Raw genomic sequence first — 12,757 nt, 5'->3', positions numbered from 1 at the left:
GTGAATCGGATGGTGTGATCATTATGAAGCTAGTTTACATTATCATCAAGTCCACCCAACCCTGATGGTTATTTGCTAAAGAATGTGAGGAGTTCCTGAGTGGCTCATCCAGTTAAAGTGCTGCTGCTGGGGGCACAGGATGAGTCACACAGCTTGGATGGCGCCAGTTTGCATTCAGACTGTGCAAAGTGTGAACTTTTCTGGAGACTCCTAAGGGGGGTGTCACATTGGCTCTGACTCTCCCGGGGTGGGGGATGGGAAACCGGCAGGGACTCATTCTCCTCATCGCGCAACAGCGAACCCACCTGGCCAGACATCAAGCACATTCAGAGTGGATGAAAAGCAGGGCTGGTCTCTCTTCTCCAGGATCGGCAGCCCGCCCACCTCTGCTCTGGATTGCTCGGCGTAAAAACGATTCTGGCTTTAGGCTTGTGAGATCGGAGGACGCACACACGCCCTTAGAATGTCTGTGCGGGGACTCGCTGCGGGGAGGAGAAAAAACATAGTTGGATATTCCAAATTGGGGGTGGGGGAGAATTGGTTACTCTAAATTTAAAAAAAGAATGTGAACACGAAGATTCATGTAAAAATGTAAGTGTGACACACACACAGATGTACAGAGAGAGACACCACCATATATCCCCACACTCAGATATGCTCAATAACTGAATGTTTATGCCAACTTTGTACGGTTTTCCAGACAAAATATAAGGATGCGGCTATGCCATACATATGGACAAAAAGACACCCCATATATCTCCAGAATCTAGTACTCCCGATAACTTCCGTTAAGCAATGTTAATACCAGGTTTCATCACAATCAGATAAGTGCATCTCCAGACACATGGAGTGCATCTGCATGACCAGCTCCACTGCAGCCCTTCACTGGGGGTAACACAGCGGTATACTCCTGGTGTACACTGATGGACACAGATACCACTCGTTCAAAGTTTGTTAATTGGTTCTTGTATGCAAGGAGCTTGAGTGGTTTATAGTTAAGTCACTAAAAGCTGAGGAATTGAACCCCCTCCCCCCCCCCCCTCCCCCCCTCAGAACTCCAGCAGATTTCATGTGATCAGAGATGGAGGAAAGATTGTCTTTATCAACATCAAATACTTTCCCCAGCTGTGTGTACACATGTGTGCTTGTGGAAAATGCCTGAGGCTTAAATGACATCAGCTCCTAGCAGTAAAAACAGTGCTCTGGCTCTCAATGGTTTACTTCAAAGTTGATAAGAGACACCTGACCCCAAGCACAGCCCCAGGGCAGAGAGTAAACCGTGTGGAAACGGGGGATATAGGATAAAAGAGAGCTTATACACTTAAGAGTGGATTACATTTACAGGAAATGTGCGCTCATCCTCCTATTCTTTTCAACGCAGTGTATCCGGATCAAACTCCCTCTTGCAACACGCCACTCATTTCAATCAGGAGCACTGCTGCAGGAGGGAGCATGAACTGGATACACTGCGATGGGCAGAAAAAAAAGAAAGCTCTTTACATGAGTTGTTTTCAATTTTAAATGAGTTTGTATATACAGTTGCAGGCAAAAGTATCGACACCCTATGCTTAAAATAATGCAATTCAAGAAAGCACATTAAATAAAAGCATTTAGTGAACATTAGTCACTAATTCATGACAAAATACTACATTTCTAGTAGTTTAACAAGCAATCTTTACACACTTTTTTTTAAAAAAAGAACAAGGGATTTCAAATAGTTGTACATGAAAAAATAATCAGCACCTTGACATTAAAACTCTGCAAAAATGTATAGAACGAATTAAAAATATATATTAATTGATTGAAATCCATTACACAGTAATTAAGCTACATTATAAAGTCAATAGCCAGAAACGTGGTAATTATTTCCAACCTGTAGTGAAAACAAATATAAACAGAATATATCTAGAACCGCTTTGTGGTGAAATGTAGTATTGGAGTTAATTTCAGATTGCATGGAGGTGTCTCTCTGTCTGTATATCAGACTGTATGTACATTTTTACATGTATCATAAGCACAATATCTCGCATACTGTAAATCAGTCGTTTTAATATACTCTACCATGGAAACCCTCATTGCTGACCTAATGACGTTTAGGTCTTAAATACCACTTACCCAATATTATACTATTCATTGGCATTGCTTACGCTTTAGCTAGGAGGCTGTGTGGTCCAGTGGCTAAACCAAAGGGCTTGTAACCAGGCGGTCCCCGGTTCAAATCCCACCTCAGCCACTGACTCATTGTGTGACCCTGAGCAAGTCACTTAACCTCCTTGTGCTCCGTCTTTCGGGTGAGACGGATGTGACTCTGCAGCTGATGCATAGTTCACACACCCTAGTCTCTGTAAGTCGCCTTGGATAAAGGCGTCTGCTAAATAAACAAATAATAATAATAGAAGCATAATCTATACATACCCCGGTGATATACGTCACAGTCATCAACCTTATCATACATTGACAGATCCAATTTTGAATTTACAAAAAGATGTTATAAATAATTAATTACGCACGGGGAATGCTGTTTGTTTAGTAGCCTACGTGTTACTAGAAGGAAGAGGAAAAGCGCCTTTTCATTTCATTCCAATATATTTTTTAATCTCATTTCTGCCATTTCAGTTTCATCCTAGTCCAAGCTCTGTCTCTTTAAAAAAAAAAAAAAAAAACGTTTGGTCGTGTTGTAGCGAATCCCTGAATGGGACGGCTGTCGGTGATTGACATCTCGCTGTGTCTGCCTTTCAAGAGAAGTTTGTCGATGCTGAGTCGGGACGTGTGGAGCGGAGTGGAGAATCATACAGCTCGGAGACGCGCAGAGAGCAGTCCAGGACTCGGCTCAAGACGCTGCACTGTCGGGACGGGACTGAAGGAGTTCGGCTAGTATCGACTGCACAACGGACGAAGAGAAATTAAACACATTTTAAACAGGACTGTTTCAGTCATCGGGACCCCCGTTGTATCTCTGCCAGACATCATCTGTACTGCGCTTCTGATAACATGGAGCGAAGGAGCCTGCCGCTGCCAATTATACTTGCAATCTGTGCGCTGATGCAAACCGGCATTTGCAACATAGATAAGCAAGAAATGCAAGGTAAGGCAAACACACCTTTCAAGATAACCCTAAAATAACGAGTCGAGTAAATATATATGGACAGCCAGTCCAGTTTTTGAGTGGAGTTATCTTTCACAGACTTCAAGTTATGCAGAGTTTAAGAGCTCTATAAACACGTATTTTAAAATAAACAAGTCATTTTATTTAACGGTAATTATTGGAGCTCTTGCTACTACGGTATTGGTTTTGAGCGAACACAAAGTGGTCTGCAATTTTGAAAGAGTTAACACGCATTTTGAAATAAATAAACCATATTAATTGAATTTGTAACTAATTGTATATATCGCGGGAAATATTGGAGTTCTTGTTGACCCGTTATTGGTTTTATTTCGGTAGACAATGATCATACTTTTCAGCTAATTCATGTCTGTATATCGGTGTATTATTGAGAGCTGTCCAGCAAGAATGGCTCCACACAGTCATTCAAATAACAAAGGATGATTTAATTATGAGCTGCCTAGACTGGAAACTACAGAGACGTCGCTTCTATAGGGAACGCTGAATGTTTATACACAAGCGGTGCTGCATTTTGACACAGTGCGCTTGCAGTCCTTTTCAGACTCATTCGGAATTGGTTTTACACGTATCGCCACGAGTTTAGTATGTTCGTTAAACGGTGCTCTGGACTGGCAGATGTCAGGTGGTCTTTGATTCAACGCCAGGTGTCAAAGTTAATAACTAAAAGGTAGCGCTGTGTGTCTGCATTTTATATATGTGTGTGTATATACAATACGACAGCCCTGAGCAAAGAGTTTGTGGAGATTTTATGGAAAACAACTGTATTCTCAAACACCAGATTATTTTTATGGACAAGAAAAAAAAACACCTGCATAAAAAATAACATTCTATATGTAGCACATACTTCTGTGTAAACTTTCGGTCCTCAAATTACTGATTCATTTGTTATGCCAACCTCTGAAAGGTGTTCTCTAAAACACTGGGCCACATCTCCCAGTCAGCATGGGACAGACTTCAGAACATAAGAAAGTTTACAAACGAGAGGAGGCCATTCAGCCCATCTTGCTCGTTTGGTTGTTAGTAGCTTATTGAGCCCAGAATCTCATCAAGCAGCTTCTTGAAGGATGCCAGGGTGTCAGCTTCAACAACATTACTGGGGAGTTGGTTCCAGACTCCTACAATTCTCTGTGTAAAAAAAGTGCCTCCTATTTTCTGTTCTGAATGCCCCTTTATCTAATCTCCATTTGTGACCCCTGGTCCTTGTTTCTTTTTTCAGGTTGAAAAAGTCCCCTGGGTCGACATTGTCAATACCTTTTAGAATTCTGAATGCTTGAAATAAGATCGCCGCGTAGTCTTCTTTGTTCAAGACTGAATTATTTTAGCCTGTCTGCATACGACATGCCTTTAAAACCAGGAATAATTTTGGTCGCTCTTCTTTGCACTCTTTCTAGAGCAGCAATATCCTTTTTGTAGCAAGGTGACCAGAACTGAACACAATATTCTAGATGAGGTCTTACTAATGCATTGTAAAGTTTTAACATTACTTCCCTTGATTTGAATTCAACACTTTTCACAATATATCCGAGCATGTTGTTGGCCTTTTTTATAGCTTCCTCACATTGTCTAGATGAAGACATTTCTGAGTCAACATAAACTCCTAGATCTTTTTCATAGATTCCTTCTTCAATTTCAGTACCTCACATATGGTATTTATAATGCACATTTTTATTGCCTGAGTGCAGTACCTTACACTTTTCTATATTAAATTCCATTTGCATGTGTCTGCCCAGTTCTGAATGCTGTCTAATTCATTCTGAATGACCTTTGCTATTGCAACAGTGTTTGCCGCTCCTCCTATTTTTGTGTCGTCTGCAAATTTAACAAATGTGCTTACTAAACCAGAATTTAAGTCATTAATGTAGATTAGGAAGAGCAGAGGACCTTATACTGATCCCTATGGTACACCACTGGTTACCTCGCTCCATTTTGAGGTTTCTCCTCTAATCAGTACTTTCTGTTTTCTACATGTTAACCACTCCCTAATCCATGTGCATGCATTTCCTTGAATCCCTACTGTCTTCAGTTTAAGAATTAATCTTTTATGCAGGACTTGTCAAAAGATTTCTGGAAATCTAAATAAACCATGTCATATGTTTTGCAATTATCCATTGTCGATATTTCATCCTCCAAAAAATCAAGCAGGTTAGTTAGACTTCTTCTTGACAAATAAAAAAAACATTTGTTCTCCATCACCACACCAAACTTTTCAAATGTTCAGGATTTTTTAACTAAACTAAAAGAAATATGAATTTCTGAGGTGGTTTTAAAAATGACCACAAGGGGGTGCACAACTGTAGAGCTTGGAGAGCTGCAGGTAATGACAGGGTGCAGCGTTGGAGACCTGAGGTAGCGTGTAGACCAGAGCTCAGGGTAATTACTGTATTAAGGTGCAGGATAATGACAGTGCCAGAGAGTTGAGAATGGGATGTTTAGAGTAGTGCTCATTATTATTAAGGTGCAGGATAATGTCAGTGCCAGAGAGCTGAGAGTGGAGTGTTTAGACTAGTGTTCATTATTATTAAGGTGCAGGGCAATGACAGTGTCGGAGAGCTGAGAGTGAAGTGTTTAGACTAGTGCAAATGTGCAGTTTTGAAAGAAACACATTTTATATTAAACTACAGTTAGTTAAATAAACCATTTAGTGTTGCACTTCCTTGGTCATTTCTCTTCACTGGCTTATTTCCTGTCAATAGCCAACCAGCTGCTTCCCCTCTTGACTGACATGCGTTCAAACAGTAACATGACCATGAAGACCCGGCTGGAGTGACCCAGGAAGTGCAAGCAAACAAATATTCAGCCCATCAGGGCTCGTCCAGTTCCTAGTAGCTGATTGACCTCTAAACTTTATCAGCTTGGTTCTGATTGGGTCCAAGTGATTCTGCATCAACAGCATGACGAGGTAACCAGTTCCATCCCCTCAGCACTCTCTGAATCACATCACAGTGATAATATCCCTATTCCTACAAAACTATTAAAAGATGTTCTTGGTGTTATTAATACCCACATTTTAAACATTATAAATGGTTCACTTTCCTCCGGTATAGTTCCCTCAGCACTTAAGGTAGCTGTGGTAAAGCCTATGCTAATGAAATACAATTTGGACCCTAAAGTCCTCAATAACTATAGGCCAATCTCCAACCTACCATTCTTAGATAATGTTCTAGAGAGAGATGTTGCAATTCAATTACAAACATTTCTAACTCTTAATGGTATATTTGAGAAGTTGCAGTCTGGTTTTCGTGCTGCACATAGCACCGAGATGGCTTTTGTCAGAGTTGTGAATGATCTGCTGATAAGCTCCGACTCGGGCTTTCCATCAGTTTTAATTCTTCTAAATCTAAGTGCTGCCTTTGATACTGTAGACCATTCCATCCTACTGAATCGTCTTGAAAGCACAGTGGGACTGTCTCGCCTGGTCCTATCCTGGTTCAAAGCTTATCTTTCTGATAGGTTTCAGATCGTCTCTATTGGGGAGGTAAAATCTGCATTATCGGAAGCTGTCTGTGGTGTTCCACAGGGCTCCGTTCCAGGTCCCTTGCTGTTTTCATTATATATGCTACCGTTAGGTGACATTATCTGCAGACACGGAGTGAACTTCCATTGCTATGCTGATGATACCCAGCTATATCTGTCCCTAAAGCCAGGAATTTCTTCTGCCTGGGTGTTATTAGCTACTTGCCTTACAGACATCAAGCATCGGATGTCACAGAATTTTCTAATGTTGAATTCAGATAAAACAGAGGTTATGCTAGTGGGATCACAGAACCAACTAAAAGGAAATGTGGGATTACATGAGCTTGACCCTTGCAGTCTCTCATCAAAATTTAAACTAGAAATTAAGAGATTGCGGGTCATCTTTGATCCTGATCTCTCATTTGAGACTCATATTAGGGAAGTTACTAAAGTATCTTTTTACCATTTGAGTAATATAGCCATATTTAGACCAATTATTTCCGTATCTGATGCCGAGAGACTAATGCATGCCTTTGTTTCAAATTGATTAATGTTTCATTGAAAATGTAAGCTATGGCAGTCAATAATGGATTGAAGTGAAGGTCCTGTTTTTGTTCTCTCTTGTGGTCAGTGATCGACCTCCTAGGCCTGCAGGACTCTAAGCAGACCGCAGCCGCTGTGGAGAAAGTGTCCTCAGAGATGGGGAGGGTCGACGATCTCTACGTGGTGTCCAGCTTCAGACTGCCGGCCAAACTAGGAGGGGTTCTCATGGGACTCTACTCCAGACAGGACAACAGCAAATTCCTGGAGGTCGCCATCATGGGCAAGATTAACAAAGGTAACCTACACCCCTTGTATAGTCAAGCAAAGCAAAGTGTGAGAAAGCAGTGAAAGCATGGTAAAGCACAGAGAGAACATGACTGGGTAAGCTATGGTCAGTGAATTGTACACTTATCATTGGAAAGGACAGAGAGAACATGAAAGTGTCCATGGAGATGGGGAGGATCAACGATCTCTATGAAAATTTGACAGTGTGCTTATTCCAGATTTGTGTTTGGTTTTATTTTCCAGAGGTTTCATTTTTGATGGTTTAAAATCATGTAATTATAATAGGCGTTATGATTATAACAGATGTTATGATAATGAGGCTCGACAAAATGCTTGTCAAATGAACGTCTTGATTGTTGGAAAGTAAATGTGCCAATTATAGAATGCCTTTAATTAGCACATTTATTGTTATTTATTTCTTGGCAGACGCCCTTATCCAGGGTGACTGACAATTTTTACATTATTTTTTACATACAATTACCCATTTATACAGTTGGGTTTTTACTGGAGCAATCTAGGTAAAGTACCTTGCTCAAGGGTACAGCAGCAGTGTCCCCCACCTGGGATTGAACCCACGACCCTCCGGTCAAGAGTCCAGAGCCCTAACCACTACTCCACACTGCTGTTATAAATTTATGTTGAGATCAGCCAATAGCTTTCGTCTTTACGAAGACCTGGGGAGGACGGAAACCAATAGGGAGCTGACGCAGGGCCTGTATAAGGGACACGCAAGTCCCCCCAGCTATAGCAATGACCCTGTTCAATCCTCTCCAGCTCTAGTGCGCTATGTAAGAGAAGATGGAAAGCTCCACGCTGTCAACCTGCAGAACCCTAACCTGGCAGACGGGCAGAGCCACTCTCTGATCCTGCGAATTGGGGGCCTGCGTCGAGACACCCTCACCATGGAGATGTACGTGGACTGTCGGCTGGCAGACTCCAGCCAGGGTCTGCCCGGATTGGTCAGGCTGCCTGTAGAGGCGGAGTCAGTGGATATACGAACAGGATACAAGTCCTATGCAAGGCTGCAGGTGAGTCCCTGAGTAGCAAACAGTCATTTAAAAACTGGTATGCACTTTCATTAACTGTAGAGGTCTCCAATGTGCAGGTTTGAGAGAGATATGTCACGTTTTAAAATGTGGTTTTATCAGTTTGCCAGCCATGCCTTCCAGGAAGTTACTGCTTCACTTCCTTGGTCACCCCAGCAGTGTCTTCTGGGTGAAAGTTGCTGGCTGAAACCATGTCACTCAATAGGGGAAGCAGCTGATTGGTTAAAGAAGGTCCGGAAGGGGTGGGGACAATTTCACCCTCCAAATGACCCAGGAAGTGCAAGACGATCTAAAGCATTGCTTTTAAACCCAGTGTAGAACCAGACACCATGTTTAAAATGAAAATACATGTTGGCTAAAAAATGTGTTTCTTTCGAAACTGCACATTGACACCTCTATAATGAATAGATGTGCATGGCGGAGAAAATGTAGCTACAGTTACTTTTAATATGAATATTTCATTTCTTACCCGTCAACTCCATGAGAAAGATTCATCGCTGACAGCAAACACACAGTGCAGGGAATCAATTCAAAAAACAAATGCTTGGGTATATAGTGAAGAGTGTGAAGCACAAACAGAATGCTTGGATATATAGTGAAGACTGTGGAGTACAAATCAAAGGATGGGGTTGCATTGGTGAGATTGTTCAATTCTGATCATCACAGCAGTATAACAGACCCCTATGCCTAATGTCTTTTTTCTGCAGGGTGGGGTGGACATTCTGAAGCTTGTCCTAGGGGGGACAGTGTCCAAAGTGGGGGTTCTCACTGACTGTCCATTTCAGGGGGATGCATCAATACACAACACAGGTATGTCCACAGAGATTACCACCTGCTTTTCTTGGTTTTGAAAAAGAAAGTGCTTTAGTGATGGCGTTTAAAATGGGTGCATAAAATTCAGTAATTCTGTTTCAGTTTTTCATCACATCCTTAAAACGTATTTTTAAAAAGTTCAGCAAGGTTCATAGCAATATCTGCTAAAGCCCATTACAAGATGCCTCTAGTTAGTTCCACAAGGGCTTTTTGTGTCATCAATGAATGTATAAAGGTAAGAGAGTGGGTGATAGTTAATTTTGTGGACCCTGATGTATTCTACTTTAATAGCTGTATAACCCAAACTGCGTGTGCCACCTTCAATCTGGAGCTGAATGTTTGCACTGAGCTCCAGTGAACAGGCTCCCTGTTAAATCTGGAGCTGAATGTTTGCACTGAGCTCCAGTGAACAGGCTCCCTGTTGAATTTGGAGCTGAATGTTTGCACTGAGCTCCAGTGAACAGGCTCCCTGTTGAATTTGGAGCTGAATGTTTGCACTGAGCTCCAGTGAACAGGCTCCCTGTTGAATCTGGAGCTGAATGTTTGCACTGAGCTCCAGTGAACAGGCTCCCTGTTGAATTTGGAGCTGAATGTTTGCACTGAGCTCCAGTGAACAGGCTCCCTGTTGAATTTGGAGCTGAATGTTTGCACTGAGCTCCAGTGAACAGGCTCCCTGTTGAATTTGGAGCTGGATGTTTGCACTGAGCTCCAGTGAACAGGCTCCCTGTTGAATTTGGAGCTGAATGTTTGCACTGAGCTCCAGTGAACAGGCTCCCTGTTGAATTTGGAGCTGAATGTTTGCACTGAGCTCCAGTGAACAGGCTCCCTGTTGAATTTGGAGCTGACTGTTTGCACTGAGCTCCAGTGAACAGGCTCCCTGTTGAATTTGGAGCTGAATGTTTGCACTGAGCTCCAGTGAACAGGCTCCCTGTTGAATTTGGAGCTGACTGTTTGCACTGAGCTCCAGTGAACAGGCTCCCTGTTGAATTTGGAGCTGAATGTTTGCACTGAGCTCCAGTGAACAGGCTCCCTGTTGAATTTGAAGCTGACTGTTTGCTTTGTCTATTTTGCAGTGAATGGTGCTTTGAACTCAATTCTGGGTAAGTATCTTATGGACTGAGCTCAAGTAAATTGTATTAAAAAATAAACAGGACAAGAGTCTTTCAAAAAACAAATATTTGCATTTACCAGTCAATACAGTACTACTGTTATAATATGACCTAGTTTATAATTTCTAGTTGGATACAATCCTTTTGTTTAAGAAGGGGAGAGGTACTGATGAAAGATTTAAGTTACTGTTATACTAAACCTCCACTAGAGGGCACATTATGCCATGTAGCAGTGTGGATGCGCTCATACAGAGTTCTTCAGTAAATTACCAGTGTGGTGTGCAGTCATTACAATGCAAATGTTATTTGGGATCCTCATTGGTGGAATAACGACAGTGCTCCATGAACATTCCGGTTCTATGTCAGCTCCAGTACTGTTGAAGAGAAGTGAGGTAATCGCCTTCTTATGTCTCTTAGGTGACCAGACGAAGGCTCTGATTGGTCAGCTCATCTTGTTTAATCAAATTCTGGGGGAACTCCGAGAAGATATCAGGGAACAGGTAACAATCTAGATAAGACGTACTGGGGTCCCCGAGGGTCTCCCCCTGTTCAAGGCACGACAGCGTGGTGTGCAGTGGGGAGTCCTACAGTCAGGGGAGCGCAGGGGTTCCCCGAGGGTCTCCCCTGGTAAAGACACAGCCAGTGACGGCACTAGGATTTACTGGGCCCTGGTGCAAGACTGTGAAGTAGTAATACATCCGCAGCAAAATTTGAATTGGTCAAAAAACTTATTTTAATGTTATTTTAAGATGAACAAGACAAGTAATCAATCAAGTAACAGTATATCGATTTAGTTAATATTGAAACATATTAATCAAATTAGTCACAAACATATTAATTATAGGCAGCAATTTTAAAATTGTGTTATCAAGTACAAAAGTTAGTAGGAAAAACGCCTGCATCTCAAAACTTCGCCCACACTTAACAGAAAACAGAACACTCACGTTACAGAAATACATTTTTTTGTTTGTTTGTTGTCTTTTTCTTCTGTTTTGACACCCAGATGTGTGTTTCTTTTTATTTGGAGCTGGCACAGAAATAGTGCATCTATTTGCAGTTTTATTTCTGAATGTGTGTAGGCCCCGCTCTTGCGTCGTACAGTCAGTGGTCTTCACTGGGGATTCCACAGGGAGAGCTGGGTTCTGAGCTGGGTTCTGAGCTGGGTTCTGAGCTGGGTTCTGAGCTAGGTTATGGAGGTGCTTTGTCACTTCATGACGGATGGCTGTACTGAGTTTTGTTTACTTTGCCCCGCAGGTGAAGGAGATGGCACTGATCAGAAACACTATTCTTGAGTGCCAAGTATGCGGTAAGACTTAATGGGGGGCTAACCAAGACCAAGTACTGGTTCTTGTCCGAAATAAGGGTAGAAAAAATGCTAATCTGACAGAATAGTATAGCAATCGCAAAAAGAATTAGTTTTTTTTCACGTATTACATTTAGACAGGAAACCTATTAAAAAAAATATTTAAAAAAAAATAGAATTGACATGATATTTACCAAAACTGAAAAAAAAAGATATATTAAAAACTATTTAACTATGGACTTGGTAAAGCAGGGTCTTGTCCCCCCTCTCCCCAGGTTTCCACGAGTCGCGATCCCGCTGCACCCCCAGCCCTTGTTTCCAGGGGGTCCCCTGCATGGAGACGTACGAATACCCCGGGTACCGCTGCGGAGCCTGTCCAGAGGGCATGATGGGAAATGGAACACACTGCAAAGACATTGACGAGGTACAGGACCGCACTGCATAGCAAACACAGAAACCTGGACTGGAGTTGGAGAGAGGGGGTATGTGTCTGACAGGGGGTTATACACAAAGCTAAGGACTGAGGGTGGTATTGTCCCCAGGAGTTCACTACATCAACACGAGAGGACACAGAACCCTGAATATCCAGCCTACACACGTCTTATGAAACCCCTGTCGGAGAGACGTTCGGGTCTGGAGGCTTGTGTTTCTCTCAGTCTTTCACAGTGGAGATACTGCTGAATAGATGTTTTTTTCTATAACCTTTTTAGCGTCTTTTTTTATTTAGAATTTGAAGCTTGTATTAAGAAAGTTGAGGAAAACTGAATTATGCAATATCTTTTTCTTTCTGCGCCGTGGTGTGAGCGCGTCATTGGTCAGAGCTGTTGCTATGTATGTGTACCGTTGCTATGGACGGTTGCTATGTATATGTACCGTTGCTATGGACGGTTGCTATGTATATGTACCGTTGCTATGGACGGTTGCTGTGTATATATACCGTTATCAAGGACTTCTGAGGCTATAGTGCAAACTAAAATATGAAGGCATTTAAAAGACAAATTTAATAAAACAAGGTTTGAGAGATCTAGCCTTGAATAAATAGCTTTTTCATACACGGTGGTCCTGAATTATTATTATTATT

At 42.0% G+C, this 12,757-nt stretch overlaps 1 protein-coding gene across 1 annotated transcript in view; it reads left to right on the top strand.

Moving 5' to 3' along the window:
• The first annotated feature begins 2,681 nt into the window (after window positions 1–2,681).
• LOC117395615 (thrombospondin-3a) overlaps window positions 2,682–12,757 on the top strand; it is a 35,757-nt gene continuing 25,681 nt past the window's right edge. The window contains exons 1-8 of the mRNA XM_059007442.1: window positions 2,682–3,085; window positions 7,209–7,415; window positions 8,180–8,433; window positions 9,159–9,261; window positions 10,338–10,364; window positions 10,791–10,873; window positions 11,628–11,679; window positions 11,952–12,100. Coding sequence (XP_058863425.1) covers window positions 2,992–3,085; window positions 7,209–7,415; window positions 8,180–8,433; window positions 9,159–9,261; window positions 10,338–10,364; window positions 10,791–10,873; window positions 11,628–11,679; window positions 11,952–12,100 — 969 coding nt within the window. The 5' untranslated portion in view covers window positions 2,682–2,991. The remainder of the gene's footprint in view (window positions 3,086–7,208; window positions 7,416–8,179; window positions 8,434–9,158; window positions 9,262–10,337; window positions 10,365–10,790; window positions 10,874–11,627; window positions 11,680–11,951; window positions 12,101–12,757) is intronic.

Source organism: Acipenser ruthenus, chromosome 35 (assembly GCF_902713425.1).
Source record: "Acipenser ruthenus chromosome 35, fAciRut3.2 maternal haplotype, whole genome shotgun sequence".
Taxonomy (NCBI): domain Eukaryota; kingdom Metazoa; phylum Chordata; class Actinopteri; order Acipenseriformes; family Acipenseridae; genus Acipenser; species Acipenser ruthenus.
Note: the sequence above shows the minus strand (reverse complement) of the source record. Positions and strands in the feature narration are given on the sequence as shown.